Source organism: Armigeres subalbatus, chromosome 1 (genome assembly GCF_024139115.2).
Source record: "Armigeres subalbatus isolate Guangzhou_Male chromosome 1, GZ_Asu_2, whole genome shotgun sequence".
NCBI lineage: Eukaryota > Metazoa > Arthropoda > Insecta > Diptera > Culicidae > Armigeres > Armigeres subalbatus.
In genome coordinates, this window is record NC_085139.1 from 273,244,689 (window position 1) to 273,272,473 (window position 27,785).

Below are 27,785 nucleotides of genomic sequence, written 5' to 3' on the forward strand. Positions count from 1 at the left end.
AGTATGCTCTAGCATAGAATCTATTCAAGGGACTTTGAATTTCATCGAGAAAGGGAAAATATCGATTAAGGGAGATTTCACTGCATTTGTTCCCCATATCTCTACCTATGTTTTCCTCAAGGACAGAGACAAAGATAAGTAACCGTCTATAAAACTTTCATGGCTTTCCTTAAACATTAGATTTTATGTAAAGCGCATTTCTAAAAATCCAAAGTTATAGGTGAGAACTATGGAGGAAACGCAATTTTACATTGAATCAAAATTCCACCACAAATCGGCAAGACATGATGCAAAAATAGTCAGCAACTAAGTAAACTAATAGTTTGATTTGAACTGAAATATTTGCTTGGTCGGCGACGCAATCTGGAGCACAGATGCGTAGACCATCAGGCCCTGCTTGATCTGAAAAGCATAGTCCAAAAACACCCTCATCGGTCAATTCAAAAACCCGCGCATGCGCGCCCCCATTTATACCACCCCGCATTCATTCGCTCGCAATTTCGCCTGCTGGTATACTGTCCATTCTGCCATCCCATCCCTTACTGTACAGAAGCGAATGGGAAACAGCTCGTCATCGCACACTTCCATCTCGAGTTTCAAACGAAAAACAACTCCCGTGCTCCGTGCAGTTCCAGGAAAATTTTCGCGTCGCCAATCCGAAAATGGATCCGGAAAATTAAGAGTTTTCCATCGCTTCCACGTTCGCGACGCCATTCGACTGGTCTCCGTGCCGAGTTTCGCGATCGTGCAGCCTATTTTTAGGAGTTTTCTTCCGTTTTTTTTTCGCAATCGGGGAGAGGCAAAGTGTCTCCATCAATAATGGAGTGGCCCTGTGCAGCAGAGTCAGGGGATTAGGAAGAAAGAAAAATGTCTCACTCATCCTTGTAGGAAGGATTTACTGGAGAGGGGCTGGTGCACGAAAGGGAAACAGTGCCTGGGGAGTGTGACGGGGCAGGCAGTGCAAGGTGCAAACCAACATACAATGCATCCGTGAAGAGGAAGTTACCGCATGTGCAAGAGGAGGAAGTGTTTAACCAAGTAGAAGAAATTACCCATCCTTGGATTTCGGAAGCATATTAAAAAGAAGAAAAGTGATAGCGGAAGAGAACGATGATTACGATCAGAGGCCACCCCTCGACGACCGCCGGCGGAGGCCTGCTGCTGCTGATGTTCTACGGGATTGCGGCCCTGTCGGATTTAGTATGAAGCATGGGATTTTGGGTTTATGATTTAAAGCGTTTTTAGGCTATTGGCCTTGTGGCTACATATGTACAAGGATGTATTTTTTTCGGTTGTTGTTGCTGCTTTCGTCGTTACATTTTTTTTTACAACGTTGTTCCGCTCTGAATCCTTTCGGCTCTGCTGTTGGGTGATCGGAAGTTGAAGCGGTGGGACGTCGATTGTGGTCAGTCAGGGCGGTGCGGTGTAGTGTTGTGTTGTGCCTCTTACTATGTATTGACGTAATGGAAGTTGGAAGACGTCACAGAGGACGTGCTTGGGTATAAAGTCGAGCAGCGGTTTCAACATTGAGTTGTGTTGTTTTTCTGGGTTAAATTTAGCGCATTATTATGAGGAGGCTATTCATCATCATCGTTTACATTACCATCCATCATTACCAAATTTAGTTGGTGTAGTGATTTAATGTGTCTCAGGGGCGGAAAAAAACTTCCTTACTTAAACGGGAAACACGAGTTTGAATGGTACATAAATTATGCCATAAATAATTAGGAAGTTTTGTTGATTGATTTCCCTGGAGAATAGACGATAGACATTGGTGCCAAAAGTTTAAGAAAATCTTAATAATGAGAATCCGACATTTTAATTTACGGGTTTCTTGTCAACATTAGCCATAGGATGTAATACATCCCAGATTTAAAAGCAGAGCTTGATAAGAAATTTAAATTAGTTTATGGTTAGAGTTTGTTTTTCCTGTAGATTCATTTTTTATTTAACCAGATACTATATGAAGGTCAGAAATCGTTTCAAGTTTTTGAATGATTCCTCTCATTCTCTAAGCATAAATAAAATATTACAGGGGTTTATATAATACCTTGATATTCGTACATTGCAAATCATGGGAATAATGTATCTGAAACTCGCGAAAAGCTTAGATTCGTATTACTATAAAGTAATTTCTGAAATTCTATCTTTTTCACAATTGTGAATTTGTCCACATCGAGTAAAGATTTGACCAAAATTCTACAAATAAAATGATTCGAAATTGATCCAAGGAAAGCAGTCAAAAATTCGTAATATAACTACCAAACAATATCAAGGGTTTTTCTAAAATCCTGTTCAACCCAAACCAAAGATTAATTTCATGTTCCTAAATGATTTAATCGATATTGTATTGGACATTCCTCCTCTAAAAATAACCAGAATTTGGCGCAAACCCTTGGCAGGAATTGATTTAAATTAAACTTTAAAACTCAAATCCTTGACGTCCTGTCAAGGATTTGAACCAAATCCTGTCAAGGATTTGAACCAAATCCTCACGAGTAACACAATTCAGACAAAATTGGTTGCAGCAACTTGATTGTTACCAAATCTGGCCCTATATGAGTTGCAGTAACCTATGTGGAACTTGTGTGCTGCTAGGGCTGTCAAGGATTTGATCCAAATCCTGTCAAGGATTTGAACCAAATCCTGTCAAGGATTTGAACCAAATCCTGTCAAGGATTTGAACCAAATTCTGTCTAGGATTTGAACCAAATTCTGTCTAGGATTTGAACCAAATTCTGACAAGGATTTGAACCAAATCCTGACAAGGATTTGAACCAAATCCTGACAAGGATTTGAACCAGATCCTGACAAAGATTTGAACCAAATCCTGACAAGGATTTGAACCAAATCCTGACAAGGATTTGAACCAAATCCTGACAAGGATTTGAACCAAATCCTGACAAGGATTTGAACCAAATCCTGACAAGGATTTGAACCAAATCCTGACAAGGATTTGAACCAAATCCTGACAAGGATTTGAACCAAATCCTGACAAGGATTTGAACCAAATCCTGACAAGGATTTGAACCAAATCCTGACAAGGATTTGAACCAAATCCTGACAAGGATTTGAACCAAATCCTGACAAGGATTTGAACCAAATCCTGACAAGAATTTGAACCAAATCCTGACAAGGATTTGAACCAAATCCTGACAAGGATTTGAACCAAATCCTGACAAGGATTTGAACCAAATCCTGACAAGGATTTGAACCAAATCCTGACAAGGATTTGAACCAAATCCTGACAAGGATTTGAACCAAATCCTGACAAGGATTTGAACCAAATCCTGACAAGGATTTGAACCAAATCCTGACAAGGATTTGAACCAAATCCTGACAAGGATTTGAACCAAATCCTGACAAGGATTTGAACCAAATCCTGACAAGGATTTGAACCAAATCCTGACAAGGATTTGAACCAAATCCTGACAAGGATTTGAACCAAATCCTGACAAGGATTTGAACCAAATCCTGACAAGGATTTGAACCAAATCCTGACAAGGATTTGAACCAAATCCTGACAAGGATTTGAACCAAATCATGACAAGGATTTGAACCAAAACTGTCAAGGATTTGAACCAAATCCTGACAAGGATTTGAACCAAATCCTGACAAGGATTTGAACCAAATCCTGACAAGGATTTGAACCAAATCCTGACAAGGATTTGAACCAAATCCTGACAAGGATTTGAACCAAATCCTGACAAGGATTTGAACCAAATCCTGACAAGGATTTGAACCAAATCCTGACAAGGATTTGAACCAAATCCTGACAAGGATTTGAACCAAATCCTGACAAGGATTTGAACCAAATCCTGACAAGGATTTGAACCAAATCCTGACAAGGATTTGAACCAAATCCTGACAAGGATTTGAACCAAATCCTGACAAGGATTTGAACCAAATCCTGACAAGGATTTGAACCAAATCCTGACAAGGATTTGAACTAAATCCTGACAAGGATTTGAACCAAATCCTGACAAGGATTTGAACCAAATCCTGACAAGGATTTGAACCAAATCCTGACAAGGATTTGAACTAAATCCTGACAAGGATTTGAACCAAATCCTGACAAGGATTTGAACCAAATCCTGACAAGGATTTGAACCAAATCCTGACAAGGATTTGAACCAAATCCTGACAAGGATTTGAACCAAATCCTGACAAGGATTTGAACCAAATCCTGACAAGGATTTGAACCAAATCCTGACAAGGATTTGAACCAAATCCTGACAAGGATTTGAACCAAATCCTGACAAGGATTTGAACCAAATCCTGACAAGGATTTGAACCAAATCCTGACAAGGATTTGAACCAAATCCTGACAAGGATTTGAACCAAATCCTGACAAGGATTTGAACCAAATCCTGACAAGGATTTGAACCAAATCCTGACAAGGATTTGAACCAAATCCTGACAAGGATTTGAACCAAATCCTGACAAGGATTTGAACCAAATCCTGTCAGGGATTTGAACCAAATCCTGTCAGGGATTTGAACCAAATCCTGTCAGGGATTTGAACCAAATCCTGTCAAGGATTTGAACCAAATCCTGACAAGGATTTGAACCAAATCCTGACAAGGATTTGAACCAAATCCTGACAAGGATTTGAACCAAATCCTGACAAGGATTTGAACCAAATCCTGACAAGGATTTGAACCAAATCCTGACAAGGATTTGAACCAAATCCTGACAAGGATTTGAACCAAATCCTGACAAGGATTTGAACCAAATCCTGACAAGGATTTGAACCAAATCCTGACAAGGATTGGAACCAAATCCTGACAAGGATTGGAACCAAATTCTGACAAGGATTTGAACCAAATCCTGACAAGGATTTGAACCAAATCCTGTCAAGGATCAGAACCAAATCCTGTCAAGGATTTGAACTAAATCCTGTCAAGGATTAGAACCAAATCCTGTCAAGGATTATAATCAAATCCTGACAAGGATTTGAACCAAATCCTGACATGGATTTGAACCAAATCCTGACAAGGATTTGAACCAAATCCTGACAAGGATTTGAACCAAATCCTGACAAGGATTTGAACCAAATCCTGACAAGGATTTGAACCAAATCCTGACAAGGATTTGAACCAAATCCTGACAAGGATTTGAACCAAATCCTGACAAGGATTTGAACCAAATCCTGACAAGGATTTGAACTAAATCCTGACAAGGATTTAAACCAAATCCTGACAAGGATTTGAACCAAATCCTGACAAGGATTTGAACCAAATCCTGACACGGATTTGAACCAAATCCTGACAAGGATTTGAACCAAATCCTGACAAGGATTTGAACCAAATCCTGACAAGGATTTGAACCAAATCCTGACAAGGATTGGAACCAAATTCTGACAAGGATTTGAACCAAATCCTGACAAGGATTTGAACCAAATCCTGACAAGGATTTGAACCAAATCCTGACAAGGATTTGAACCAAATCCTGTCAGGGATTTGAACCAAATCCTGTCAAGGATTTGAACCAAATCCTGACAAGGATTCGATCCAAATCCTGGCAAGAGCCATTTGGCCCAAAGGATCATTTAGCCGGTGTCAGGCCATTTGGCCGAATGCCGTTTGGCCGAATAGTTAAAAAATATTTAACCTCAATTTACTTGTGGTCCTTCTTTCTATTTCCTGCTTCTTTCTTCCTTCTTCCTTCTTCTTATTCTTTCTTCCTTCTTTTTTCTTCCTTCTTCTTTTTTTCTTTTTTTCCCATCCTCTATCTTCCTTCTTCTTTATTCCTTCTTCCTCCTTTCTTCTTCCTTCTTCCTTCTAACATCTTCCTTCTCTCTTCGTCCATCTTCTTTCTTCCTTCTTCTGCTCCTTCTTCCTTTTTTCTTCTTCCTTCTTACCTCTTCCTTCCTCCTTCGTTTTTCTTCCTTCTTTTTTTCCCTTCTTTCTTCTTCATTTTTTTCCTTCTCCCTTCTTCCTGTTTCGCCCTGCATTCTCCTTCTTCGTGATTTCTTCTTCTTTATCCCTTCTTCTTCTTTCTTCCTGCTTCCTTCTTCTTTCTTCCTTCTTCTTTCTTCCTTCTTCTTTCTTTCTCATTCCTTCTTTCTTCGTTTTTGTACCTTCTTCTTTCTTTCATTTTCTTTTTTCCTTCCTCCTTCTTTATTATTCATTCCTCATTTTTCGATTTCCCTTCTACCTTCTTCGTTCTTCTTTCTTCTTTCCTCTTCCTTCCTTCTTCCTTTTTCCTTCTTCCTTCTTCTTTCTTCCTTCTTCCTTCTTTCTTCTTCCTTCTTCCTTCTTCCTTTGTCCTTCTTTCTTCTTCCATCTCCCTTCTTCTTTCTTCTTTCTTTGTTCTTCCTTCTTCCTTTTTTCATCTTCCTTCATCCTTCTTCTTCCTTCTTCTTTCTCCCTTCTCCTATCTTAATTCTTCTTTCTTCCTTCTTTATTCTTTTTTCTTCCTTATTTCTTCTTCTTTCTTCTTTTTTCCTTCCTTATTTCTTCTTCTTTCTTCTTTTTTCCTTCCTCCTTCTTACTTCTTCTTTCTTCCTTCTTCTTTCTTCTTTCTTCCTTCCCCCTTCTTCCTTTTTCTTTCTTCCTTCTTCCTTCTTCTTTTTCCTTCTTCCTTCTTCATTCTTCCTTCTTCCTTTCTCTCTCTTCCTTCTTACTTCTTTCGTCTTCCTTTTTCCTCATCATTTCTTCTTCCTTCTTCCTTTTTTCCTCTTCTTTTTTCCTTCTTCCTTCTTCCTTCTTCCTCCTTCCTTCTTCCTCCTTCCTTCTTCCTTTTTCCTTTTTCTTCTTCCTTCTTCTCTTTCCCTTCTTTATTTTTCTTCTTCCTTATTCTTTCTTCCTATTCCTTCTTCCTTCTTTCATCTTTCTTCTTCCTTCTTATTTATTCTCTCTTCCCTCTTTCTTGTTCCTTTTCCCGTCTTTCTTCTTCCTTCTTTCTTCCTTTTTCCTTTTCCTTCTTCCTTCTCCCTTCTTACATCTTCCTTCTGCTTTCTGTTTTCTTTCTTCTTCCTTTTTTCCTATCCCTTTTTCTAACTTCTTCCATATCTCTTTTTCTTACATCTTCTTTCTTCCTTCTTCTTTCTGCCTTCTTCTTTCTTCTTCTTCCTTCTTCCTTTTTCCTTCTTCCTTTTTCCTTCTTCCTTTTTCCTTCTTCCTTTTTCTTTCTGCCTTGTTCCTTCTTCCTTCTTCTTTCTTCTTTCTTCCTTCTTCATTCTCCATTTTTCCTCCTTTCTTCTTCCCTCTTCCTTTACCCATCATGCTTCACCCTTGTTCCTTCCTCCTTCCTACATTTGCTTTCTTCCTTCTTCCTTCTTCCTTCTTCCTTCTTTCTTCTTCCTTCTTTCTTCTTCCTTCTTTCTTCTTCCTTCTTTCTTCTTCCTTCTCCTTTTTTCCTTATTCCTTCTTCCTTCTTCCTTCTTGCTTCTCTCTTCTCACTTCATAAAGAATCGTATTTCAACTATTCTACCAAACGGCATTATGCCAAATGACCCTATGACATTTGACCGAATAGGTCATTTAGCCGAATAGTTCATTTGAAAAGTGAGAAGAGAAGAGAGACGTCTCACTTTTCACTCTTCATTTTTCTCTTCTCACTGTAAAAAATGAGAAGCGTGAAATGAGTAGTGAGATGTCTCACTACCCCCTACCCACTACCCCCACTTGTCATAGTGAGAAGTGGGAAATGGGGACTGAGAAGAGCGATGTCTCTTTTTCCACTCCTCATTTCTCACTTCTCTCTGTCAACAGTGAGAAAAGAAAAATGAAAATTGGAATGTGAGACGTCTCACTTCACTTTCCTCATTTCTCACTTCTCGAAGTCAAAAGTAAGAAGCGCGTTCTTATTTTTTTACAGTGAGAAGTGAGAAATGAGGAGTGAGAAGTGAAACGTCTCACTTTTCACTCCTCATTGTGAAAAGTGAGTAGTGCGAAGTGCGTAGTAAGACGTCTCACTACTCATTTCACTCTTCCCACTTTTAACAGTGAAAAATGAAATGAGTGAGTGCAAAAAAATTTAAAATGAAGAGTAAGAAGTGAGACTTCTCTCGTCTCATTCCTAATTTCTCACTTTTCAAATGAACTGTTCGGCCTAATAATCCTTTCGGCAAAATTACCTTTTCGGTCAAACGACCCTTTCGGCCAAATGTCCCTTTCGGCCAAATGACCTTTTCGGCCAAACAACCCTATCGGCAAAACGACCCTTCCGGCCTAATGACCCTTTCGGCCAAATAACCCATTCGGCCAAATAACCCATTCGGCCTAATGGTCTGTTCGACCAAACAACTTTCGGCCTATTGGCGTTCGGCCAAATGGCTTTCAGCCGAATGGGTTTCAGCTAAATGACCCTTCCCCCACACTAGATACTGGACCAGCATGCAATGTGAATTGGCCATGCCTAACACTTTCCTTTACTTTCCAACGAAAAGTTTTGCAACTGAGGTGGGAATCGAACCCACCACACACTTGTATCGCTATCTGTTACAGATTTGTGAAACAACTTGTCAAGGATTAGTGTCACTACCGATTGATGATTTGCGCCACATCCTGCGATGCGTGCCTCAGCGTGTAAACGATTTGTGCCATATCTTGTGATTCTCGAAATCCGATCCAGGATTTGTATCAAATTCTGCCAAAGATTTGTGCCACATCCGAGCGAGGTTTAGTATGACATTTTGTCACGGATTTTTTCGAAAATTTGTTAAGCTTTTGTGTCTCACCCAGTCATTAATTTCTGCAAAAGATTTGTGCATGGTTACAAGCCAATTTCTTTCAATAATTTGTTTCAAATAATGTCATGTAATCGTTCTAAATCATTTCAAGGATTTGTGCAACATTCTGTCAAGAATGCGTGCCAAAACTTCTCAAGATTTTTTGTCAAATTCTGTCATGGAACTGTGCAAATTCCTGTTAAAGACTTGTGCCAAATTCTGTCAGATATTTGTGCAAAATCCATTCGTTTGGAAATCTAACAAAGCATGTTTGGATTTTTGCTCACATTTGTCAGAGTTTGAGCCAAAACCTGCTAAAAGGTTTGACTTGTGTTCAATTCCTGCAAAGAACTTGTGTTTAAAGCCTGCTGAAGATTTAACTCAAATCTGCCCATAGATTGAATGTTTATGCAAATTGTTTCATGTTTTGTGATGTAGTAATTAAACATTTTGTCAAGGATTGATACCAATAAAGGATTTGTCCTAAATCAAGTTATGTCTTTATTTTAAATCCTTTAAAGTATTAGATCCAAATAGTACTATGTCTCTAATGTGCCAGTTATTTTTTTATGGAATTATTTCAGCGACTTGCTTGACATATCCTTGGAATTGTTTTTCTAACTTTTTTCGACGTTTTGCTTCAAATTATGTCCAAAATCTGTGTGTTCAAAATCTAGTTGAAATACTGTTACGGTTCTATTCTGATTCTAGCCAAATGTGTCCGACTTAGAATTAATTTGTTATTGTTGTTTGCGATTAGTCCTTGCTAATCATGCAGACGATGTCTTGCATAGTAGCCTATAATGCCCGTTGTGAACAGCCAAAGATTTTCACGATTTTACTTGAGAAAATATTCTTTGAGCCCGTCGGGTAGTATGAAAAACTGATACAGATACGAACACAAATCAACTCAAATTTTAGTTTGAAATTGAAGCTTTTTTCCAGGGATAATAACATAATTTCAGACATTTTTTGATTATGTTATTTAACACTCTATTTTTATTCAGGCCTTGAGATTGTTTTTTTGTCTCAAAAGGGTAGAAGTCCGTGTTGATAAAATATCTGGAAGCACTGGGCAATCAATTTTAGTTATTTCATTTGTTATTCATGCCTACATGTGCCCTCTGAAATGAAACACTATCCTTGCAGTACATAATTGAACTGTAACTTGAAGCGCTTTCCATTCAACTCGTACCAGCTCTAAAACATTCTACGAATATCAACAAAAAACACTCGTACTAGAGACGATAGCAGTCCTGAATGATGGAACGGCCCCACATCGCGAGTCTCTCCCATTCTCGCCTTGAGTGAAAACACAAAGGACGATGCAGTGCAGAGAGTGAACGAGGGTGGGAAAAGTTATCACAACAAAGATCCGACTCAGAACATGACGACAAAAGCCGGAGGAAAGGACAGTGACGACGGTGGTGCCGCAGAGAGGAGGAAAACTAATAGCCTCCGCCTGCGACTCGGAGACGGATGAAAATCAGTGCCAGCATAAACGCCTCAATTGACCGTGGCATAATCGTTTTCCTTCGCTGACGTTGGTCGAGAGACCAGTCAGTGGTGTGGTCAAATCCTGTGTGAAAGTGTGACTGACTGTGGTGTGGCTGTCCAACCAAGGGAAGGAGAATGTGCGTCGTTTCCTAAAGCCATTTATAACTGGTACAACGAGAAACACAAAACAACTCAACGGAAGTAACAGTTAATAGAGATACCAAAAAGAAAAACTATTCAAGGACATTTGGACTAGCGATGTGTACATAAACAAAGAAATCACGGCGAAGAGAACAAAGAAGTGAAAAAGTTCGCGATTCAAGATTGTAGATTAAAACAAATCGGAGTCACACGCCACGAAGCGGAAAAGGCTCGGAAAAGTTTCGCTTTGTTCTATTCCGGGCCGCGGGACGACGTCGAAAAGCGGTCAAAATTAATCAGCAAATGCACAGAAAAGATTCAGTCGTAAATAGCGCAAATTGCTTTACTATTCATTCTCATGTTTTCACCCTTTTGAGTTTCCTTTTCGAATGTCACCTGATTCGGCTTCCGAATCGATACCAACACCTAATGATTTATGATGCACAATGCTATAATTTCCATTCCGTCAACCATCAGAAGCCATCATTTCCGAAGGGGAGGGTATTGGTACTTGACCCTCGATATTGAATCAATCGTTGCATTCCACAGTTATTCATCTCCGCATGCCGCACGTAAACTGATACGGACTTCGTTTCAAGCTATATCATTTTTGCCCAGAAAGCAATAGTGGAATAAATTCTGCATTCTTGAGATGATCGCAACATAACTATGTCGCAAACAAAGCATGTTTGTTGAGAAAAGTATTCCAGCTGGCATGAAATTTTTGTTTTCCACAACTGAATTTGACATTTATTCAATGAGCAAAACTACGATACATCACGCGCCTCCACTCTGCACCAGGATCAAGTGTAGGTACCGAAAACGAAAGAAAAAGGGGGCGCGTGCCGTAGTGTGTTTTCCTAACCTGCAATAAAGTGACAGAAAATATTTTGATCCTGAAAATAGAGGCGTGCGCCGGTTCGATATTCGTCGGCGGCGGCCGCGTGAATCGGCGTAGCGATTTTTTTCGGAAAGCTTTCAAGATTTTTATTTTCAAAGAAAGAATCTTTTGAATTTCGCATGAAAAATTTAATGAACTTCTCCATAAAATTCTTTCCTAAATCTGGAAATTATTTTCGAATTTTCCACTACTTTGAATTTTTGAGAAATCTTTGGAATTACCAAGAGAAGCTCTTTAGAATTCCTAAATAAAATTGTTTGAAATTTCAACATAAAATTCGTCGCAATTTACAATAGAAACTTCATAATTTACACGAGAAATTGTTTTTGACTTCTACAGGAAAATCTTCGGAAATATGCAGTGAGCCGGGAATGGGGTCCATAGGCCCAAGTAGTGATTTACCCTATTGATTATTTTTTCCCTTTTTTTAATTCTTTATTTAGGTGTTTTTTTAATTCCAGATTAAGTTCAACACCGATTATTTTTTCTCGCTTTAGATGAATATAAAACAATCACGCTAGCTTATTATCGCGGACAGTTAAAAGATAAATTAACAATAGCTCTACCGGAGCGATTGATTGTCTACCCGTACGTTGGGTGAACAATGACACAACAAAACACGTCATAACTGATCTATACTTTGTTCACGCGTCAACATTAACATGCTAGTTACTTGGATTACATCACTTACCAAGGTGAATCCTTATCTAAGTAATGACACTTCCTCTCCTTACTTACAATACTCCTTCCCGTAACAACCGTAGAGATGCAGACGATTCGTCGGTTTCTAAAACAACGGTTGTTACACTAACATTCCTTCCCTTCCCTCGATGATCGTAAGGACGTGGCCGGCGCCGTTATTGACCCATTAATAGTTGAGCTTTCGGAACGTGCACATTGAGGATGGAGTGCTAATCCCAAGTCCCATCTGTTGGTTCCCTGTGCAATTCCGCTAGTTCTTGTCAATCACGGAGTAGCAACTACGAATTGTACGGTCATCCCATGCTCATGCTCATGCTCATGCTCTACAGGAAAATCTTCGGAAATTCACGAAAAGTTCCTGTTGAGTTTCTGTTGAGCATTCTTCGAAATTTACACAGACAATTCTTCATAATTGTAGGAGAGGCTGGTAGAATGGATGTTTAAACGTTGGTTTTCTCAGTCTAGAATAATTAAGACAACTAGTTTGACATGGCCAACGATAAAACAGTAAATTCTTAAGAGATTTAGTAAATTAGTAATAAGTTTTCAAGTAAATTTCTTTGGAATATTCACGAGAAGTTCTCCAGAACGTTAAAGGGAAACTTCTTGAGAATTTTGTGCGAAGGATGGTTCAAAATGAAGACTTCTGTTGCATCTGATGTCGTCTGACAATCATTTGACGTCTAGAATGCGTCGCAGTTATCGAACAGCCTGTGCTAACTGAAGCGAAAACATGTTCCAGTTATCGAACGACTTGTGTATTGTCCATAAGAAATTCTTGGGAAATTCCATTGGCCAAAAGCGACATACTACCGAATTGGTAATTTGGCCAAAAAACGAACAGTGGGTAATGTCTGTGACATAGCCGCTAAGTGGACGTAGGACTTGACTTGACCATGCCTTTAGGATACTGGGGGTGGAGTCAAAGTTGTACAACATGTCGGAGCGTGTATGGGGCCCCTTAGTAGTAGATGGAAGGAAACACCCGGGCATGGGATTTCGGGTGATAAGATTTAGAATTGGTAACATGGGATGATCATTCAGTCACGTTCGCTTTGTGTGCGGTCAGTATCAAACAATGTTTATGTAGATATTTTTTTATCAATGCCAAAAAATCCAACATTTGATGAAAAATCGATTGATAGTTTATTAATGTTTGAGCTGTTATCGGTGTTTTTTTAAATCCAAATAAGATTATGTGAGAGATCTGGACATCTTATGTTTTTTTTGTAGGCATGGTCAAGCGAAGTCCTTCGTCCACTCCGCGGTTAAATCAGAAAAATTATCCACTGTTAGTTTTGACGCTATTTATGAAAATCACGCATAAAATTTTATCTCTAGAATATTGGATTTGGCACCCAAGTACAATTTCTATCCCGAAGGGTATTGAAAGCTTTGATATTGATCTCTATTATTGGCTCTCTGAAGAACCGTTTGTTTTTTGGACATACATGCTGCATCATGTGGCTTTTCTTCAGCCTGTCTCGGCTCAGCACCGATGCCGGCCGGTCTCGGCTCGACTCTGCTGCTGCTGCCGGTATCTGCTCAGCATTGCTGCTTTGTCGGGTCTGTAGGGTGGACTGCTGATGTGCTGGCTAGGTTTCGGCTGATGATGGTGGCTTCGATGGTGTCGAGCTGAAAAAGCGGTCGGTGCAGACTACATTCCCTGCTAAAAGGTGTGAGTGCTGTTCAATCGATGATGCAATTGCTTCGCTTGTCTCGGTCAGAATGAAAGGAAAAAATCGCGTTGCGCTATTTTATGGCTTCTCGGCAGACCCAGCGGCTGCTCATTTGCTGGTGTCTGCACCAATCAGAACGTGGTAATGGAATGATGCAAGAATTATGCGGTACCCATATTTATAGGTTCCCTTGATCTCAATGTTTTTCATTGAAAACAGTTTCATGCCTATTGAAACAAGTTTTTCGGGTCTTATCAAGCATGGACATGAAAGGCATAATTGAAATCTGTCGATTGAGGGGCTTACCGCAGAAATTCGTCCACTGAGACGAACGCTATTAACGTTTAAAATCTTTCAACACAGCGTAACGCGGTCGATTTGAATATTTTGAAATGACACCCGGTATAGTAAAGAGAGACGTAAGTCCTACGTCAAAACATTATGAATCGATGTCTGCAGGAATACCAAACGCTTAACCGCTGCTGCCATCGGCCGAGAAAACTTGATCAGTAGTGTTGTCGTCGACACTCTATCGTCACACACCGCCGTGCCGCGCTTACTGTTGGCTTCTCGACAATGCCGGGCTGAAAATGCCGATGATGCTGACCTGAGAATGCTGACGATTCTGCCTTGCTCTTAAAAAGGCTTTAGGTTTACGAATGCGTGGCTGAGACGATGATGCAACCGTTCAAAAATTCCGACGATGCGCTGCTGTTATTGCTTTGCCTGTTTCGTTCAGATTGAGAGGAAAAATTCGCGCTGCGCTATTTTATGCCTTCTTAGCAGACCTAGCGTGAGCTCATTCGTTGACGTCTGCACCAATCAGAACGTGGTAATGGAATGATGCAAGAATGTTGCGGTACCCATATTTATAGGTTTTCGTGAATTCATTGTTTTGCTTTGAAAACAGTTTTAGGCCTATTGAAACAAGTTTTGGATATTATCAAGCATTAATATGAAAGGCATACTTGAAAGCTGTCGATTGAGGAATTAACACCCGGTTTAGTAAAGAGAGACGTAAGTCCTACGTCAAAACCTAGCCAAATCCAAATTAATACTCATCCAGATCTAATCATAATCCAGTCCAAATTTAATCTAAATCAATTCCATTTTAAATCCAATTTAATCCGAGTCCAATCCAAATCCAAATTCAATTCCAAATTTAGTCCAAATCAAATCCAATCCAATTTCAAGTAGAATTCAAATTTAATCCAAATCTAGCCAAATGCACTGAAATACTCATTCAAATTTAATTTATATCCAATCTATATTTAATCTGAATCTATTGCAAATCCAATCCAATTCAATACAAATCCAATCCAACACAAATCTTGCCAATTAAAATACTCTTTCAAATCTAATCTTCATCCAATCCAAATTTAATCTGAATCTATTGCAAATCCAATTCAAGTGTAATGAAAATCCAGTCCAAATACAATCCAAATTTCAATTCAAATTCAGATCCAATGGAAATCTCATCCCAATTCAATAAAAATCCAATCCCAATCCAGTTAAAGTCCAATAAACATCTCTAAATCCAGTGTCAATTCCAATAACGAGATACAAATTGAAAATCCATCTTTAAATATAATGTTGCTAGAATATATTTTCCAATTCAGTATCAAAATTTGATCTCTAATTTATTTTACAACTAGCAGTCCCGAACTTCGTTTCGCCGAAAAAAGGATTTATTCTCTGCTTAGTTCTCAAGTTAAGCAGAAATTTCTGTTTCATTCGTATGGGAGCTCCCCTTCGCATTTAATAAAATAAACTAAATTATCACAATGTAGGGGGGTCCCGTAGCGTAGTTGGCTACACGTTCGCCTTTCAAGCGAATGGTCATGGGTTCGATTCCCAGCCACTCCACCAAAACCCTCGTTAGTCGCCGGATGCGCAGCCTATGCGGTGGCGTATTGGGGTGCACGCCTCACCGGCAACGACAACAACAATGAATAATGGAAAAAATCTAATAATAGATTCTGTGTGGATTCTGGCTGCAGAATACCACAGTAGATCTCGGCACAGTAGCGGTCAAGTAACACAGAGTGCCTATCAAATAAATAAAGGAATAAAAAAAAAATTATCACAATTTTTTGAGTAATCTGGTTGGTTGTAGGACAAAAGGTCGAAGGTCAAAAGATCGAAAGGACAAAAGGTCGAAGGGTCAAAAGGTCAAAGGGACAAAAGGTCGAAATGAAAAAAACTGAGTCAAAAGGTCGAAGGGACAAAAGGTCGAAGGGTCAAAAGGTTGAAAGGACAAAAGGTCGAAACAAAAAATCTGAGTCAAAAGGTTGAAGGTCAAAAGGTCGAAGAGTCAAAAGGTCGAAACAAAAAATCTGAGTCAAAAGGTCGAAGGACAAAAGGTCGAAAATAAAAACGTTGAAGAACAAGAAGTCGAAAGTAAAATGGTCATAGGACAAGAGGTTGAAAGTAAAAAGGTCGGAAGACAGAAGGTAGAAAGAACAAAAGATAAAAATTGCGGTTATTGGACAAAAGGTCGAAGGTCAAAAAGTCGCAGATTAAAAACTCGAAGGTACAAAGGTCGAAGGTCGAAAAAATTTGGCAAAATGTCGAGTGTTAATCAACCATTCCTTTGCACATTTATGTTTATTAATATTTTACCTGATAATATTTCATTGTTGAATTTTTCCTTCTTTTAGTCATAGGCCGTTCTTTCTAGATTCGGATATTCATATTTATTTTTGTTTCACATGATTATATTTTATTGCTGAATTTTTCCTTCTTTTAATCAAAGGATAGTTTTTCGAATTTCGCACATTTACATTTATTTGCGTTTAACCTTATTTCCATTGTTGATTTTTTTCTTTCTTTTATTCATAACCTTTTCTTTCGAGTTTCGCATTTTTATACCGCATATGAAATACCAATCCAGATAGATGAAATACCAATAACACCTGATAACATTTCATTCTAGAATTTTACGTTTCTTAAAATATAGGGTATTCTTCAGAGGTATATTGTCAATTCAATATTTTTATCAAAGTATTGCTGAAAATAATTCTGTTATTGCTGAAAATAATTCTTCACTCATTTTCATCAAAATGATCATTCAAAATATATCATTTTAGCTTAACATACCATCTTCTAATGAGAGTAATTTTGTCAACCGTCTAAAACGAGTTAAGTAACCTCCATTTAATTCCACCAAATATTTCGATATCTTTGCAGATACGTGTTTCGACCACAACTGTGTGGTCGTCTTCAGTGTCTCGTACTTGACTCGACTTGGAGGTTAAATGGAGGTTACTTAACTCGTCTTAGACGGTTGATTACATTCCATTAAAAAGAGCTTAAAATATTTTTTTCTGTGTAATTCTGTTTTTATGTGCTCAAAAGATGATACATTTTTGTTCACAAAATATGTTTTTAAGTAACTATAAACGAATATAATACATTTATTTTTATTATCAGACACCGTTACGTTACGCCGTTAAGTAGGGAAAGGTATGGAATTGCCAAAATGTGCGTTAGGGAAGATCCATTAATTACGTAACGGAAAAATTGGGCATTTTCAACCCCCCTCCCCCTATGTCACACTTTTTGTACGAAACATCTAAAAATTTTGTATGGATCGCCACACTTCGCTCAACCCTCCTCTCTCCCCTCTAAGCGTTACGTAATTTATGGACGATCCCTTACGTGATTTGTGAACGTTTGTGTTTCATTTTGAAGCCAACTAGTAACCCTTTAACGCCCAAGACCGCCTTTAGACGGGATACTTTAATATATTTTTTTGTAATTTTTCATTGTTCAGATTTTAAAATTGATTTTTTCAACCGGTTTTTATTCGGCCTTCTGTTATTTTTTCAACCCTCTTTTCCTTCAACATTTTGTCATTTCGATCTTTTTTCCTTTTAATTTTTTGACTTTCGACCTTTTGTCCTTTCAATTTTTTGACTTCCGACCTTTTGACCTTCGACCTTTTATCCTTTCGACATTTTATCCTTTCTACCTTAAGTCCTTTCGATCTTTTGTCCTTTCGAACTTCTATCCTTTCGGTCTTTTGTCGTTTCGTCCTTTTGTCCTTTCGACCTTTTGTCCTTTCGACGTTTTGTCCTTTCGACCTTTTGTCCTTTCGACCTTTTGTCCTCTCGACGTTTTGTCCTTTCGACCTTTTGTCCTTTCGACCTTTTGTCCTTTCGACCTTTTGTCCTCTCGACCTTTTGTCCTTTCGACCTTTTGTCCTTTCGACCTTTTGTCCTTTCGACCTTTTGTCCTTTCGACTTTTTGGCCTTCGACCTTTTGTCCTTCGACCTTTTGACCTTCGATATTTCGACCTTCGACCTTTTGACACAGATTCGCATATGGAGTGGAGACGCATGATGCATTGGTTCTTCAGCTCCTTTCGATGGGAAATTGATTTCTGCTTTGCATAGTAGTAAATAGTTTTTGATGGAACATTATTTGCATTCGGTTACAACTCTACAGTTCTTGTATTAATTTAAAAACTTTGCATATGAGATTGACTGTCACAAATTGCCTGTTGTCAAGTTGTAGTCAAATTAAATATTATAACTGTTTTGTTAAAATGTAGAAATAAAATTGAAAAAGGAGAATTTTTGCCACAACTTTTCTGAAGAATCAAACTTTATATGTTTTGAAGTGGAAAAAATAAATTTTTCATCTCACTTTTAGGGGGATTGATCAGCGAGCTGAATACCTCTAGAGAAGCGCATTAGCTCTTTTGATAAAATGTCTAAAAGACACCGTTACGCTAAGTTGCATAATAAAGGTACTTTTGAATAAAGGCGCTAAAACACGATTTTAGCCACTTTGCAATGGATGAAACATTTTAGTTACTAGAATTAATCCTTCCGTCACTAAATCGCACTGAATATATTGATCATTATTAATATTTGTTATTCCAAGAATTATTATAATGTTTTCTACCTCTTGAATATCAAATTGCGCCATTTCCAAGCGCAAAATAGTGAATGGACCTTGATAATAATATCGCCAGCAAAAAAAAAACTTCTCGACCTTGGACTCATGCGGCTTATCCACCTCGCCGAATATCATCATTATCGTAATAAAAAATCCTCAACCACACGCTTCTCAACTACCAACATCAAGGAAGACAATTATGCACCTTTGTTATTATTATCATGCACTTTGTATGTGTCGATCCATAAACACGTCGGATGAGGCTGCAAGGCCTTTGCCAGTTCGCGTAAGCACCCGACTTGATGGTAAACCACCCTTACTCATAGCTGCAGTACCCCCCACTTCTGCGCTCAACTCTTGGAATGGCAAAGGGATCTTTGATTGCTCTGGCAGTCGGTTGCTTGGATTTGACTTTCCGTTTTTCCATCCATCCACTTGTTCGTTTGTTGCCGTTCTTCTCACTTTGCATAAACACCCAAGCATCGACTGCACCAAAATGTTTTACTGCACTTTGCTCATCCTGACGCTTGCACCACCGCACCGACCTTGACTGATCCAAAAACCCCCCTCTGCACGAATGACGGATGCAACGATAATTATTAGCCATATTTTACCGCCGTTTTCGTTTCTTCCCATTTCGTTTCCCTCGTCACTCATCGTGATGGGCGTTTCCTAACTATTTCCCATCTCACTTTCCACTAGGTGGCTGCCCGGTTCTGCGAAGGCGGCCATCGCTGCCTGCCCCCTAAAGAATGCTGTGCCCAGGGGTGTTGCTATTTGTACGCACCACCAAGTGCCCCCCGGACGCCAACGCCCGCGACGGACCACGTGCTGAATCTGTTCCTGTTCAACCATTGGTACTTTTGGTGCTTTGTGTTGGCCATCGTGCTGGCCCTGCTGTGCGCCTGTTCCCTGTGGAAGAAACGCCGCCAGCTGTGCGGTTGGGGTTCTCCGGGGCATCACTCCCAGTCGGAGGGTGATTCGGCGGGATCGTGCTACGCCCCGCCCCAGTACAGCCGGTGCAACTCATTCCACATCCATGCACCACCGCCTTATACGGAGGTCAGTCTCTTGGCCATGAAATGTGATAAATGTTATAATCCAATGGTGATTTGTTCTTTTAGGTAACCTCCAAGCCGGACTTGTATCCGCTGGTATTCAGCTACACCGGAGACACCGGCAAGAGCGGGAACGGTGGAGGAGCCAACTATTTGATGGTGCAATACTTCCGGAATTACATCGTCCGCCCGGTAGGATCACTGTCGGGGACCAGCACGGTTGACTCCCTCAGTTCCAGCTTCATATGCACGGCGAACGAGGCCAATACGCTGATTCCGCCACCCTACTCCAGGGCGGCAAGCCCTGACTTGTCGACGACGACGCGAAACTACCTGGGAATGCCCAGGTCTGCCTCGCAGCAAGCCTGCACCTTGGAGGGCATGGGTTCCAGCCACCGACCGAATTCGGTTCCGAATTCCAACTACTACGGGGTGGTTGGTGGATTCATCGGCGCCCAGGGATTGATGCTCCGGTCGTCGGAAAGTGCCCAATTCAACAACCATAATGGCAATCGCGGTACTGTTAGCGTAGAAGGTCGAAGTGGAGGTGATGTGAGTGATCAGTCCGGCAGTTCAGCGCCCATCTCCGGATCTCAAAGTGACCACTACCGGTTCAGTGTACATAACAGCACCAACAACAATAACAGCATTGCTAGCGAAGCCTCCAACCCTATAGGACTGATCTACTCGCAGCATCACGCGCCTTCCACAGTGCAATCCAGTCGGAACGGTTCCTTGGAAGGCAGCATCGATGCCGTGGGGCAGCAAGCTCCCAGCGAGCACTCCCACAGTATCAATAGCAACAACAACGCAGCTGGCAACGCTGTCAACATTAGCACAACCTCGCATAGAAACAGTTTGACCAACGCCAATATCTACAGCTCGTGCGGTTCGATCGGGGGTATCTCCATCACAATCCCGGCAAACTCCGAAAGCGAATTCCAGGACCTGAACGCGCTGCGGCGCAGTCTGGAAACCTGCTGTCAAATCCTCCAACAGCAGCAGAAGCAAGCGCAGTTTCACGCACACCAGCAGCCTTCTTCCGGTTTCACAGCAAACAGCGAAGACTCTCCGATCAACATCGAACTAGCGAAAAAATTCGAAGGCCTTCGCAGTTCCTACATTGGGTCGAATACCGGCTCGAACGTGTCAAGTTTGGCGAATCTGGGAACCCCCGACTCACCGCCCCGGGCAACCAGCCCCACGCTCGAGGTCCGAGAGCTGCTGGAGCAGATCCGACAGCTGCAGAACATCAGCGCCACCAACAGCACCAGCGAAGGTATCATCATTATAAACCCGCAGGTTTCGTCAACGGGAACCGGCGTCGGTGCCTCGAGCAACTCCATCAACAACAACAGCAGCAATCCCAGCAGCGTAGCCACGGCTCCGCCAACAACTTCACACTTGAGACGCCCTTCCTCCCTCATCAGTAAGAAAAAGTTCTTCTCGAAAGTGCCCTCGCAAGGATCGGCCCTTGGCTCCGGCGGTCGCAAAGCAATGTACATCCCTATTGTGACGAATCAGAACTGCGGTGCTGCGGCGCCATCATCCGCCGCCGGTCATCATCGCTCGCTGAGGAGCCCTTCGGCAATGGCCAGTGCTGCGGCAGCTGGGCTGTTGGGCCGAGGGCGAAACCGATGCAGCAGCTGGATGTCCAAATCGGCACCGACGACTCCGGGAACCGGTTTGCCCCCGGGTGGCAGCGGTGGTGCCAGCTCGGGAATCGGAACCATGATTGGGGACCACAGCCCTCTGCTGTTGAACGAGCAGGACGAAGAAGGTGAACAGAATGTGTAGAAGTGGCGGTAGTGGATGTTTTTTCGGAGATCTTTTTGGTGTGTGTTACAAATGAGTATCGTTAGATAATGATTAGCATAAGGAGGAACTTGAGTTGGAGGGCTTTATGTTTTAGAATGTAGATTAATTGTTTGGACAATCATTATGTTGGATAGTACTGGGATATCGGAGGCTATTTGACTGCTAGTAAATTAAATAATTTGTTTATAAAATCGTTAAATCTAAATCTTTTTAGGTACGGGTACAACAGGTACAACTACTCGATTCTGAGTGCAAATTTGATGGGTTCCAGGATGTGAGCATTCGAGGCGTATTTAACTTACTTGTTCTAAAATCTTACTTTGTAAGTACTCGTCAGGTTCCAAAGCATTCCCTTGTCAACAATCCGGACGAATTCTTGTCAGGATTTGATGCGAATCCTTGTCTGGATTGCTTGTCAATATTTCAAGCGAATGGTTACCAGGATTCGAGGCGAACCCTTTTAAGCATCCGGGCGAACTCTTGTTAGGATTCGAGACGAATCCTTGTTAGGATTCGAGACGAATACTTGTTAGGATTCGAGACGAATCCTTGTTAGGATTCGAGACGAATCCTTGTTAGGATTCGAGACGAATCCTTGTTAGAATTCGAGACGAATCCTTGTTAGGATTCGAGACGAATCCTTGTTAGGATTCGAGACGAATCCTTGTTAGGATTCGAGACGAATCCTTGTTAGGATTCGAGACGAATCCTTGTTAGGATTCGAGACGAATCCTTGTTAGGATTCGAGACGAATCCTTGTTAGGATTCGAGACGAATCCTTGTTAGGATTCGAGACTAATCCTTGTTAGGATTCGAGACGAATCCTTGTTAGGATTCGAGACGAATCCTTGTTAGGATTCGAGACGAATCCTTGTTAGGATTCGAGACGAATCCTTGTTAGGATTCGAGACGAATCCTTGTTAGGATTCGAGACGAATCCTTGTTAGGATTCGAGACGAATCCTTGTTAGGATTCGAGACGAATCCTTGTTAGGATTCGAGACGAATCCTTGATAGGATTCAAGACGAATCCTTGTTAGGATTCGAGACGAATCCTTGTTAGGATTCGAGACGAATCCTTGTTAGGATTCGAGACGAATCCTTGTTAGGATTCGAGACGAATCCTTGTTAGGATTCGAGACGAATCCTTGTTAGGATTCGAGACGAATCCTTGTTAGGATTCGAGACGAATCCTTGTTAGGATTCGAGACGAATCCTTGTTAGGATTCGAGACGAATCCTTGTTAGGATTCGAGACGAATCCTTGTTAGGATTCGAAACGAATCCTTGTTAGGATTCGAAACGAATCCTTGTTAGGATTCGAAACGAATCCTTGTTAGGATTCGAGACGAATCCTTGTAAGGATTCGAGACGAACCCTTGTTAGGATTCGTGACGAATCCTTGCTAGGATTCGAGACGAATCCTTGCTAGGATTCGAGACGAATCCTTGTTAGGATTCGAGACGAACCCTTGTTAGGATTCGAGAAGAATTCTTGTTAGGATTCGAGACGAATCCTTGTTAGGATTCGAGACGAACCCTTGTTAGGATTCGAGACGAATCCTTGTTAGGATTCGAAACAAATCCCTGTTATGATTTTCAATTCCTGTTAGGATTTTTAAATCCCTGTTAGGATTCGAGACGAATCCTTGTTAGGATTCGAGACGAATCCTTGTTAGAATTCGAAACGAATCCTTGTTAGGATTCGAGACGAATCCTTGTCAGGATTCGAGGCGAATCCTTGTCAGGATTCGAGGCGAATCCTTGTCAGAATTCGAGGCTAATCGTTGTCAGTATTCGAGGCGAATCCTTGTCAGGATTCGAGGCGAATCCTTGTCAGAATTCGAGGCGAATCCTTGTCAGTATTCAAGGCGAATCCTTGTCAGGATTCGAGGCGAATCCTTGTCAGGATTCGAGGCGAATCTTTTTTAGGATTCGAGGCGAATCCTTTTTCAGAACTCGAGGCGAATCCTTTTTCGGAACTCGAGGCGAATCCTTGACAGGGTTCGAGGTGAATCCTTGTCAGGATTCGAGGCGAATCCTTGCCAGGATTCGGGGCGAATCCTTGTCAGGATTCGAGGCGAATCCTTGTCAGGATGCGAGGCGAACCCTTGTCAGGATTCAAGGCGAATCCTTTTCAAGATTCGAGGCGAATCCTTTTCCAAGATTCGAGGCGAATCCTTTTCCAAGATTCGAGGCGAATCCTTGTCAGGACTCGAGGCGAATCCTTGTCAGGGTTCGAGGCAAATCCTTGTCAGGATTCGAAGCGAATCCTTGTCAGCATCGAGGCGAATCCTTGCCAGGATTCGAAGCGAATCCTTGCCAGGATTCGAAGCGAATCCTTGCCAGGATTCGAAGCGAATCCTTGTCAGGATTCGAAGCGAATCCTTGTCAGGATTCGAAGCGAATCCTTGTCAGGATTCGAAGCGAATCCTTGTCAGGATTCGAAGCGAATCCTTGTCAGGATTCGAAGCGAATCCTTGTCAGGATTCGAAGCGAATCCTTGTCAGAATTCGAAGCGAATCCTTGTCAGGATTCGAAGCGAATCCTTGTCAGGGTTCGAAGCGAATCCTTTTCAGGATTCGAGGCGAATCCTTGTCAGGATTCGAAGCGAATCCTTGTCAGGATTCGAAGCGAATCCTTGTCAGGATTAGAGGCGAATCCTTTTAAGGATTCGAAGGATTCGAAGACGAATCCTTGTCAGGATTCGAGGCGAATCCTTGTCAGAATTCGAGGCGAATCCTTGTCAGTATTCGAGGCGAATCCTTGTCAGGATTCGAGGCGAATCCTTGTCAGAAATCGAGGCGAATCCTTGTCAGTATTCGAGGCGAATCCTTGTCAGGATTCGAGGGGAATCCTTGTCAGGATTCGAGGCGAATCTTTTTTAGGAATCGAGGCGAATCCTTTTTCAGAACTCGAGGCGAATCCTTTTTCAGAACTCGAGGCGAATCCTTGACAGGGTTCGAGGTGAATCCTTGTCAGGATTCGAGGCGAATCCTTGCCAGGATTCGGGGCGAATCCTTGTCAGGATTCGAGGCGAATCCTTGTCAGGATGCGAGGCGAACCCTTGTCAGGATTCAAGGCGAATCCTTTTCAAGATTCGAGGCGAATCCTTGTCAGGATTCAAGGCGAATCCTTGTCAGGATTCGAAGCGAATCCTTGTCAGAATTCGAAGCGAATCCTTGTCAGGATTCGAAGCGAATCCTTGTCAGGGTTCGAAGCGAATCCTTTTCAGGATTCGAGGCGAATCCTTGTCAGGTTTCGAAGCGAATCCTTGTCAGGATTCGAAGCGAATCCTTGTCAGGATTCGAGGCGAATCCTTTCAAGGATTCGAAGGATTCGAAGACGAATCCTTGTCAGGATTCGAGGCGAATCCTTGTCAGAATTCGAGGCGAATCCTTGTCAGTATTCGAGGCGAATCCTTGTCAGGATTCGAGGCGAATCCTTGTCAGAAATCGAGGCGAATCCTTGTCAGTATTCGAGGCGAATCCTTGTCAGGATTCGAGGCGAATCCTTGTCAGGATTCGAGGGGAATCCTTGTCAGGATTCGAGGCGAATCTTTTTTAGGATTCGAGGCGAATCCTTTTTCAGAACTCGAGGCGAATCCTTTTTCAGAACTCGAGGCGAATCCTTGTCAGAAATCGAGGCGAATCCTTGTCAGTATTCGAGGCGAATCCTTGTCAGGATTTGAGGCGAATCCTTGTCAGGGTTCGAGGTGAATCCTTGTCAGGATTCGAGGCGAATCCTTTTCAGGATTCGAGGCGAATCCTTTCGTGGATTCGAGGCGAATCCTTGTCAGGATTCGAGGTGAATCCTTGTCAGGATTCGAGGTGAATCTTCGTCAGGATTCGAGGCGAAACCTTGTCAGCATTCGAGGCGAATCTTTGTCAGCATTCGAGGCGAATCCTCGTCAGGATTCGAGGTAAATCCTTGTCAGGATTCGAGGCGAATCCTTGTCAGGATTTAAGGCGAATCCTTGTCAGGGTTCGAGGCGAATCCTTGTCAGGATTCAAGGCGAATCCTTGTCAGAATTCGAGGCGAATCCTTGTCAGGATTCGAGGTGAATCCTTGTCAGGATTCGAGGCGAATCCTTGTCAGGATTCGAGGCGAATCCTTGTCAGGATTCGAGGCGAATCCTTGTCAGGATTCGAGGCGAATCCTTGTCAGGATTCGAGGCGAATCCTTGTCAGGATTCGAGGCGAATCCTAGTCAGGATTCGAGGCGAATCCTTGTCAGGATTCGAGGCGAATCCTTGTCAGGACTCGAGACGAATCCTTGTCAGGACTCGAGGCGAATCCTTGTCAGGATTCGAGGCGAATCCTTGTCAGGATTCGAGGCGAATCCTTGTCAGGATTCGAGGCGAATCCTTGTCAGGATTCGAGGCGAATCCTTGTCAGGATTCGAAGCGAATCCTTGTCAAGATTCGAGGCGAATCCTTGTCAAGATTCGAGGCGAATACTTTTCAGGATTCGAGGCGAATCCTTTTCAGGATTCGAGGCGAATCCTTTTCAGGATTCGAGGCGAATCCTTTTCAGGATTCGAGGCGAATCCTTTTCAGGATTCGAGGCGAATCCTTTTCAGGATTCGAGGCGAATCCTTTTCAGGATTCGAGGCGAATCCTTTTCAGGATTCGAGGCGAATCTTTTTCAGGATTCGAGGCGAATCTTTTTCAGGATTCGAGGCGAATCTTTTTCAGGATTCGAGGCGAATCTTTTTCAGGATTCGAGGCGAATCTTTTTCAGGATTCGAGGCGAATCCTTTTCAGGATTCGAGGCGAATCCTTTTCAGGATTCGAGGTGAATCCTTGTCAGGATTCGAGGCGAATCCTTGTCAGGATTCGAGGCGAATCCTTGTCAGGATTCGAGGCGAATCCTTGTCAGGATTCGAGGCGAATCCTTGTCAGGATTCGAGGCGAATCCTTGTCAGGATTCGAGGCGAATCCTTGTCAGCATTCGAGGCGAATCCTTGTCAGGATTCGAGGCGAATCCTTGTCAGGATTCGAGGCGAATCCTTGTCAGGATTCGAGGCGAATCCTTGTCAGGATTCGAGGCGAATCCTTATCAGGATTCGAGGCGAATACTTGTCAGGATTCGAGGCGAATCCTTGTCAGGATTCGAGGCGAATCCTTGTCAGGATTCGATGCGAATCCTTGTCAGGATTCGAGGCGAATCCTTGTCAGGATTCGAGGCGAATCCTTGTCAGGATTCGATGCGAATCCTTGTCAGGATTCGAGGGGAATCCTTGTCAGGATTCGAGGGGAATCCTTGTCAGGATTCGAGGCGAATCCTTGTCAGGATTCGAGGCGAATCCTTGTCAGGATTCGAGGCGAAACCTTGTCAGGATTAGAGGCGAATTCTTTTAAGGATTCGAAGCGAATCCTTGTCAGGATTCGAGGCGAATCCTTTTAGGATTCGAGGCGAATCCTTTTCCAAGATTCGAGGCGAATCCTTTTCCAAGATTCGAGGCGAATCCTTGTCAGGACTCGAGGCGAATCCTTGTCAGGACTCGAGGCGAATCCTTGCCAGGGTTCGAGGCGAATCCTTATCAGGATTCGATGCGAATCCTTGTCAGGATTCGATGCGAATCCTTATCAGGATTCGAGGCGATTCCTTTTCTGGATTCGAGGCGAATCCTTTCCAGGATTCGAGGCGAATCATTTCCAGGATTCGAGGCGAATCATTTCCAGGATTCGAGGCGAATCCTTGTCAGGATTCGAGGTGAATCCTTGTCAGGATTCGAGGTGAATCTTCGTCAGGATTCGAGGCGAAACCTTGTCAGCATTCGAGGCGAATCTTTGTCAGCATTCGAGGCGAATCCTCGTCAGGATTCGAGGTAAATCCTTGTCAGGATTCGAGGCGAATCCTTGTCAGGATTTAAGGCGAATCCTTGTCAGGGTTCGAGGCGAATCCTTGTCAGGATTCAAGGCGAATCCTTGTCAGAATTCGAGGCGAATCCTTGTCAGAATTCGAGGCGAATCCTTGTCAGGAGTCGAGGCGAATCCTTGTCAGGATTCGAGGCGAATCCTTGTCAGGAGTCGAGGCGAATCCTTGTCAGGATTCGAGGCGAATCCTTGTCAGGATTCGAGGCGAATCCTTGTCAGGATTCGAGGCGAATCCTTGTCAGGATTCGAGGCGAATCCTTGTCAGGATTCGAGGCGAATCCTTGTCAGGATTCGAGGCGAATCCTTGTCAAGATTCGAGGCGAATCCTTATCAGGATTTGAGGCGAATCCTAGTCAGGATTCGAGGCGAATCCTTGTCAGGATTCGAGGTGAATCCTTGTCAGGATTCGAGGTGAATCCTTGTCAGGATTCGAGGTGAATCCTTGTCAGGATTCGAGGCGAATCCTTGTCAGGATTCGAGGCGAATCCTTGTCAGGATTCGAGGCGAATCCTTGTCAGGATTCGAGGCG

General features: G+C 42.2%; 1 protein-coding gene across 2 annotated transcripts; it reads left to right on the forward strand.

Annotated features, from left to right (window-relative positions):
- The first annotated feature begins 603 nt into the window (after positions 1–603).
- Positions 604–21,838, forward strand: LOC134214355 (uncharacterized). Of its 2 annotated transcripts, XM_062693756.1 has the most exons (4): positions 1,085–1,200; positions 9,876–10,639; positions 19,205–19,564; positions 19,627–21,838. In XM_062693756.1, the coding sequence occupies exons 2-4, from the start codon at positions 10,619–10,621 to the stop codon at positions 21,355–21,357; spliced, it is 2,112 nt and encodes a 703-aa protein (XP_062549740.1). In that variant the 5' UTR covers positions 1,085–1,200; positions 9,876–10,618; the 3' UTR covers positions 21,358–21,838. The 2 variants fall into 2 exon arrangements, with proteins under 2 accessions (XP_062549735.1, XP_062549740.1); XM_062693751.1 differs by lacking the exon at positions 9,876–10,639 and having other exon boundaries at positions 604–1,200.
- Positions 21,839–27,785: the final 5,947 nt, after the last annotated feature.

Bases quoted from the DNA above. Each gene is read 5' to 3' on its own strand.
- LOC134214355 (XM_062693751.1), top strand. From the start codon at position 1,111: ATGATTACGATCAGAGGCCACCCCTCGACGACCGCCGGCGGAGGCCTG. The intron at 1,201-19,204 runs GTATGAAGCATG...ACTTTCCACTAG, and splicing joins TTGCGGCCCTGTCGGATTTA to GTGGCTGCCCGGTTCTGCGA. The intron at 19,565-19,626 runs GTCAGTCTCTTG...TTGTTCTTTTAG, and splicing joins CACCACCGCCTTATACGGAG to GTAACCTCCAAGCCGGACTT.